This window comes from Sinocyclocheilus grahami, unplaced genomic scaffold (assembly GCF_001515645.1).
Source record: "Sinocyclocheilus grahami isolate Dianchi unplaced genomic scaffold, SAMN03320097.WGS_v1.1 scaffold996.1, whole genome shotgun sequence".
Taxonomy (NCBI): Eukaryota; Metazoa; Chordata; class Actinopteri; order Cypriniformes; family Cyprinidae; genus Sinocyclocheilus; species Sinocyclocheilus grahami.
In genome coordinates this window covers 302,052-309,919 of record NW_015506175.1, presented here as the reverse complement: position 1 = coordinate 309,919, position 7,868 = coordinate 302,052, and the positions used below count along the sequence as shown (strand labels likewise).

The following is a 7,868-nucleotide window of genomic DNA, read 5'->3' as shown; positions in this document are numbered from 1 at the left end:
TAAAGCACGTGCACTCATTCAGACTCCATCTGTTGCTTTGGCCTTTAGTGATTCTCCACAGCAGTGCACACATCAGCCTCTATTTCTCCTGATGAGGACAGATTCATTTGTAAAAAAAACAAAAAAAACAACAACACCTTTTTTAATTTATTTTATTTTATTCTATTTTTTTAAATGATGAGATGCAAGTGTCCTGTTGGGGAGTATTTTCAGGAGCCTGTCAGAGTGAAATTGTTGGCTTAAATATTGTTAATTGAAGGACATTTTTATTGCTGTTCTGGTTCTAATTGTTCATTTTAAAAATAAACGCATGCTGAATTGAAACACGTGCTGTGTGTGTGTTTGTCTGCAATCAGATCAATGCTCGTATATTCGACAGAATAAAATCCCACAGAAGCAGGAAATAAAACGTGCCCTAAACATTACACGACGAGGGGACCGGGCTGTAGTGTTTAAGGAGGAAGAAGACGAGGGAAGAGGTGTTTCTGCAGGCCCTTTCTCTTCTTTCATTATTTATTTCCTTATTAACTGCGATCAAAACATTGATGGTCGATCCTCCGCCGCTGAGCTCGAGACCCGCGGAATATCGTGCAGTCTTTCTTTCACGTCTGTGAGTGTGTGTCGCGATGGCTCGCCCACGGCCCCGGGGATATAAAGCTGGAGACCTGGTTTTCGCCAAGATGAAGGGATACCCGCACTGGCCGGCGAGGGTGAGTACGAGCTGCAGCCGAGCGGAGCGGCGCGGAGGCCGGTCACCGGAGCGCGGGGCGGCCGCTGCACACTCGAGCCTCCATCTGCGGACAAATCAGGGCAAAACCGGAGGGAAAGGAATCATAATGCGTCTTAATGCATCAGTAAAAGCGTCCGACGCGCGGATCGTGAGCGCCAAAGCGTGTTTTTGAGTGTAGTGTGAGATGACCCGCTCGCTCTCGTCGTTCGGGGCTCTGCGTTATTTCAGACGTTTATGGAGTGCTTGCATCTCGGAGTTATTCGGATGTGTGTTGGGTCTGTTGGTGTGTGTTTGTCGCTGATGTGGTTCTGGGAACAGAAACCATTCCATTCAGAACCGCCTGAATCACGTTCAGCCGAACCGTTCCGTTCCGTTCCGTAGCGTGTGTGTATGAGATGATCTGGGCCCAAAATAGCGTTTTAGGTTCAGCTTCCTTTCAGAACCAGCCCGGATGTTCTGCTCTTAGATCAGTATCCCCGAGATCCACAGAGTGCTTCATTAAAGAAAACAAGCGTGTAAAGATGTAGAGGTGAAATGCATCGGTAAAACTGGACCAGAGCTGATCTGTAGGCTTCATGGGTGGAAACCTATTAAAAACTCACATTCAGAATAAAGTTCCTGATCAGTGTGAGAGTTGAGCGCTGAACTGTTTCCTCCTGATGCTTCCAGATCGATGAGCTGCCGGAGGGAGCCGTGAAGCCGCCAGCTAATAAATACCCCATCTTCTTTTTTGGTACCCATGAGACGTAAGTCTTGTGTGTGTCTGTGATCCAGTGATACGGTCCTGTGTGTTAATGAATAACCCACCAGTAATCAGACAGCATGTGTGTCTCCTGCGTCCCGTAGCGCCTTCCTGGGCCCTAAAGACCTGCTGCCCTACAAGGAATATAAAGACAAGTTTGGCAAGTCAAACAAGAGAAAAGGATTTAATGAAGGCCTGTGGGAAATTGAAAACAACCCTGGTGTCAAATTCACTGGTTACCAGGTGAGTACAGTACTAGTACGAGCTCAGATGAGCGCGAGGGTCGCCTGATCCCAAACCTGTGCCTTCAGGTCATGCAGCAGCAGAGCTCGTCGGAGACGGAAGGGGAAGGTGGGAACGCAGCCGACGCCAGCAGCGAGGGCGAGGAAGAGGAGGGCAAGATGAAGAGGGACAAGGTCGGGTCCAAGCGGAAAAAAAGCGCATCCTCAAAGGTACCCGAGCAGCTTTTAACCCATTTCTGTGAGTCTCATGTCAAGTTATTTTATCTTTATAGCACTTTTCAGAATCGTGTGAACATTGAGAAACTCCATCAGGTGTTTAGATAGTGGAGAGAAAACAGGGCCCGGACTCTTAGTTACATAATCTGCGGTGTGTGCACTGAATATATGAAGTGATTGAGCTGTGTTAAGAATGAACATCTTCAGTTGAGTTGATGCTAAAGAGCACTTCAGGCTCCAGGTCAGTAGGGGGCAGAATATGCCACGAGATCACTGTCAACTGGCGTGTAAAACGGAGACAATAGAAAATGAACACATCATACTGAGTGTTTGAGATCAGAGAGATCTCTGTTTTTCCCCCTAATGATGCGACTACATCCACACACCCGAGTCCCCTGTTCAACTGAAACGGGTCCGTGTCTGATGAAGCAGCTTAGGAAGTGCATGTGGATTTCCTGACAGAGTTCAGCACTGAACGCTTGCATCCCTCTGCTGAGCCTTCGCTTAGCAACAGCTGTTGCCTAGCAGCAGAGTCCTGTGCGCTCACGCATGTAGTGAAGGTTACTGAGCTGCTAGTGTAGTGTAGCGGCGTGACGCAGGACGGCGACGTGAGAATGAAGCTGTTTTCACTCTGATCTTCTCCTAGATGTCTTCCAAGCTGTCCAGGAAGGGTTCGGATGAAGATCTGGAGAAGGATTGCAAAGACGAGCAGAAGAGCGGATCTGAGGCTGGTGACCATGACGACAACAACATCCAGAACTCTTCAGACAAGACGTGCAGTCAAGGGGTAAGAGTAATGAACCTGTGAAGAAGACCTTCTGTTTGACTTCTTCAGCAGTGACGGCATCGAGTTCATCTGAAGTTCATATATAACCATGTTATACTTTATAAACACACAGTAACAGCGATTGCATGAAGTGGCTAATAACAGTGTTTACGCTCACCACTGCCAAAAACTGCGACGTGTGTCACGTACCGAGAGTTTTTCAGCGCTGACAGTGAGTGTGTAATAATGAGCTCACGGATGAACGTGACGTCAGCAGATGAGGAATAGTCCTCGACTCGACCCGTTTTACAGTATGAGAGAGATGCTGAATGAAGTCCACAGTCACAGCAGAACGAGTGTGTTTGATGCTGCTCTTCTCTCTTCCAGCAGAATCTGTCGCTCCGGGAGGATCACTAGACGATCATCGGACGACGGCTCGTGACGCTGATATGTGATATTGTAAATGCATCTTATTACGCTGATCGCTTGCAAACTCCCACACATTATTATCTGGTTCAGTCAAACACACACACACACACACACACACGTACAGTAAAAACACAACGTCCACGACCGTCATTCCTCTCTGCTGTTTTGAGTTTAGAGGTGTAGCTTTAGCCTCGAACCCTGAACCGTCCAGATCTCTCAGTCATTCCTCTCGTGCCACTCATTAACACGTGTCGTGCTAGAGATTTCTTTCTTTTGCAATGAACAAAACACTGTAGGTCAGACATTCGTCTGTTAAACAACTCCGCCATCTTTCATGCTTTTATCAGAGAAATAAAGAGTGGAAACTGTAGAATCCGTATGAAGTATTGTGCACAGAGTTGCGTGCTGTAACTCCATATTATCTCCGTACATTTGATTTGGGTGTAGATTCTAGGAGCTCTGTACTATTATCCCGATGCTAGAGGTACTGCTCATCTTTTTAAGACGTGAAATATCCGTTCGTGTGTCGGTGGGTTGGTTGTTTTCTAGCCTTTCTAGTGGCATGCTGGCTTCTGTTTCCATTCCTTAGTTCTGTTTCGTCAGACGGCGCTGATCCTGTCTTCTTCCCGACAGAAAACGTGCCCTTGATTTGTTACATTTTTATTTCTTATCTTTGTTTATATAAAGAATATATTCTATTTATTTTTGATGATCGTAGATGGCACATCTGTGGTAAATTCGCAGTCTCCAATGTGGTTTTCACTTCGTTTGAATTTTTATTGCCCTCATAGATGTTACATTTTCAAGGTTTGTAGCTACATGTAAACTGTTTTTCCTGTTTATTAACAAGAATTTTACAGAATAAACTCATTGGAATGCAAAGGGTTTCTGTTGTTTTCTGTTCTCTCTGCTGTGTCTTTATATAGTGCTCAGGAGAACAATCTTTAGGGCTCCTACAGTGTTCGTTAGTTCTTGTCATCTTATTAGTGGCGTCTCCGTGTGAATCATGGCATATTTGTGTCTCTGTATCAAACTCGTTAATGTCACCATCAGACCAGAGTTGTTTCTCCTCATGTTCTGAAGCGTGTGCTTGATTGAATCCTAATCAAGAGTCCAGTGGCTCCATTTGTCCTCAAGCAATCATCAGATCCTCACCGAATGTGGCTTAAGTCATCTTCAGACTAAAGTGGCCAAAGGTTGTTTTGATATATCGAATCATTCTTATTTAACACATCAGAATTTATTTTTGGCTGGTATCTTCTGAACTGTTTATTCTAAAATAATGAGACTGGTCTGGTCATTTTGCACATTACTAGTTGTTTTCTGTAAAAAGAGTTTTACACAAGTTGATATATCAAGATGAAGCTGGATTATGTGTCATTGGCATACCTCTAGGTGTGTGTGTATATATATATATATATATATCCACCGGTTTGAATATCATTGCAAGCATGCTCGGTCAAACTCTTCAGATATTCACCAGATTTGGCTCAGATCATCATCAGACCATGATGGCAAAAAGTTAATTCTTTTTGATATATCAAACTATTCTTGATTGTGGCTTTTCCTACAGATTTGCTACTGTTGTTCGTGACTATCATTGCAGGCAGGGGCGTAGCCATCATTTCAGAAGTGAGGGGGACAGAAATGTTTTATATATATATATATATATATATATATATATAAAACATTACAATAATGTTTTTTGAGCAGCAAATCAGAATATCAGAATGATTTCTGAAGGATAGTGTGACTGGAGTAATGATGCAAAAAATTTAGCTTTGAAATCACAATAAATTATTTTTTTATATATATTCAAATAGAAAACAGTTATTTGAAATAGCCTAGTAAACATGTTTCAAAATTTTACTGTTTTGCTGTACTTTGGATCAAATAAATGCAGGCTTGGTGAACAGAAGAGACTTCTTTAAAAAACATTAAAAATCTTACTGTTCAAAAACTTTTGACTGGTGTATAGTAAACTTTAATTTTTCTCTAAGTTCTAGCTTTTAATTGGCTTAGAAATCAGATAACTGCTGGACAATAACCAATAATAATGATTTGTTTATATACTACAAACACTTTTTTTATCACATAAGGCAGAATAGTTTCTATACTGTAATAAATGCTATGTCAGCTAGCACTGCATTGTTCATATACTTTATTTATTACCCGGAGAGGACTTGACAAACACAAGTAAACCATATTGTCGCAATCGTATGTTTAAATTCTTCGTGTTTCCAAACGTTTCTGTTTTTCTGAAAACAACTGTTTTCATACAGCGATAGCTGGATGCTTTTTTCCATATTAGGAATTTCCTCGTACGACTTTCTGCGCGACAGGCCCTCCGGCTTCGAGTATGAATGAAACACACACTGCACGAGTGTTTAGCGCTCTGCGATGTTCATCTCGCCTTATTCTGGGTCCGAATAAAACATCAGATCATGCACAGACTATCCTGTCTCTTTGAATTGAAATCTATATTTATTCACACCGGCTCTTGAAAACCTCCATGCGAACACACTTGCCCGAAAAGGTGCGGGGGACGCATTTACGTGATATTAAAAGTGGGGGGGACACGTCCCCCGCATCCCCCGCGTAATCTACGCCCCTGATTCCAGGTACGTTAACATTTATTATTGAAGGCAGGATGAAACGAATAAATATAAATACTAGACTATATCAAAACAAAAGTCCCTGCTAAAAAGCCCTTGTTTCTAGAGCATGTTAACACGAGTATGTTCATTCATCAGCAGTGGATCGCTAGGAACTCCGGGCCCCTTGCACTGATTTTGCTATGGGGCCCCCATGTAGTAAATGTTCCCATGTATATATATATATATACAGTGGTATTAGTCAAGTAGTCATATTTACAGTTGTGTATGGACAGTGTTTTGTGTTGTTGGAGAACTACATTATTTCTCCACATTTATGAAATGGTGTGTGTATTTCATCCTCCTGTTCATCTCAGAGTGATGTGAGAAACCTGACAGAAAGTTCATGATTAACTGAAGTGATTCACGAGTCTGAAAAACAATCACATCATCTTTTTTGTTCTGCAGTTGATCACAAGGATGAAGTTGATCCACTGTCTGATCATCTTTAATATTCTCAGGAGAACTTGAAGTGTGAAAAGCCTGCATCTGATCTGATGCAGTGAAGCATTTGAGTTCTCTGTAAAGAACAGCAGACCAGATGGAGCGCAGTGGTGATTCACTAGCTGCAGTCCTAGACCATAGAAGTGTAAAGAGAGCAGATGAGTTTGTGTTATTCTGCATTATTTTATACAGTATTTAATGTATGTAGAACAGTATTAATTAAATAAAATGGCAGTCGTGTTGGTAAAGTCAGTAAAAGGCCAGAAAGCACACGTGATTTTAATCTGAAATAATTTGATTTTGTCACACACACATTTACACAAAACCAGTCTCTTCTCATTCTTCTTGTAGTATTTATTGTATGTAACGTCTGTGAGACTGTAGATGTTTGATTCTTCTGTGCTTCTGCTTTTCCTTCCAGTTGACTGTATTTGTGACGAGCTGCTGCCCGAGGCTCAAAATGCTGCTTTAGAGGATAAAAATAGATGAACATCAGCCACACTAAACACACTCTCCTCTCTCTCTCTCTCACTCACACACACACACACACACACACACACACCTAAACACACTCTCCTCTCTCTCTCTCACACACACACACACACCTAAACACACTCTCCTCTCTCTCTCACTCACACACACACACACCTAGACACACTCTCCTCTCAGCTTTATTAGCATGACAAAAATGCATTTTGTATTGCCAAAGCATTAAGACAACAAAGAGAATGGATTTACATCTTAACATTTATTTATATATTATAACTAATATGTAATATATAACTAATATGGAAATGTCATGAATGCCCAAAGATACATATAGGGAAAAATCTAATAAAAATAAATGATAATAATAACGTTATTATCACACCCCCCTAAGCACACTCTCTCACACACACTCATACTGGAGCTCACACTCACACACACACACTCTCTCTCTCGTTTTGTTCTTCTCTCAGATTGTCATTGCAGTGAAGCACATTAAACTGAAATGGACAGACAGAGGGATCACACAAGGGCCGCTCGTGAAGCAGCAGCACGTGTTCGTCTGGTGTCACGTGAGGGATGAAGTGCTGTCACATCACATTTACACACATTCACACTCGCTTCAGTGGAGCTGAACACTGTCTCTGCTCAGACATGCAGATTCAGGCGTGTTTTCAGATGATGTTTCCTTGTTTTCTCTCAGATGTAAGTGTTTGTAGGCAGAGACGGAGACGTCATGTTTGTCCACCAGCCTCATCCTTTATTCTGATTAATTTTATTCTTCAAAGGAATTCTGCTGTGTAATTAATTCATGCCTGGTGTTCACACTGATTTTAAGCAGAATATAATGCGTGCACTGTATCAGTCTGTACAAGCCAGTGAGGTTCCAGAAGTTTCTTAAAGCATAATGAAATGAATGTCAGACCTCTAAACCCTACAGTGACCCGCTTGAGCAGGTTAGTAAACTAATTCATCAAGCCACATTTAACATCATCAGAGTATGTTATAACTGGAGTGAGTGTAGAGGAAACTAGACTAGATAATACGTCTAAACTAATACAGCTAAACATTCACCTTCTGTGCTGTTTCAGAGGCGCACACACACACACACTCACTCTCTCTTTCACACACACACACACTCACTCTCTCTCACACACAC

At 42.1% G+C, this 7,868-nt stretch overlaps 1 protein-coding gene across 4 annotated transcripts in view; it reads left to right on the top strand.

Annotated features, from left to right (window-relative positions):
- Positions 1-339: 339 nt before the first annotated feature.
- Positions 340-7,868, top strand: part of LOC107565355 (hepatoma-derived growth factor-related protein 3-like) — an 18,573-nt gene continuing 11,044 nt past the window's right edge. For 2 of the 4 annotated variants that reach the window (XR_001606366.1, XR_001606365.1), the window contains exons 1-6: positions 341-710; positions 1,400-1,476; positions 1,577-1,715; positions 1,784-1,924; positions 2,577-2,717; positions 3,084-3,243. Coding sequence is in view for 2 of the 4 variants with exons in the window: in XM_016250570.1 (XP_016106056.1) it covers positions 627-710; positions 1,400-1,476; positions 1,577-1,715; positions 1,784-1,924; positions 2,577-2,717; positions 3,084-3,113 (612 nt within the window). In the remaining 2 variants the exon portion in view is untranslated. Of the gene's footprint in view, positions 711-1,399; positions 1,477-1,576; positions 1,716-1,783; positions 1,925-2,576; positions 2,718-3,083; positions 3,405-7,868 lie in introns of those variants that run through there. The other 2 variants (XM_016250571.1, XM_016250570.1) reach the window with 2 other exon arrangements.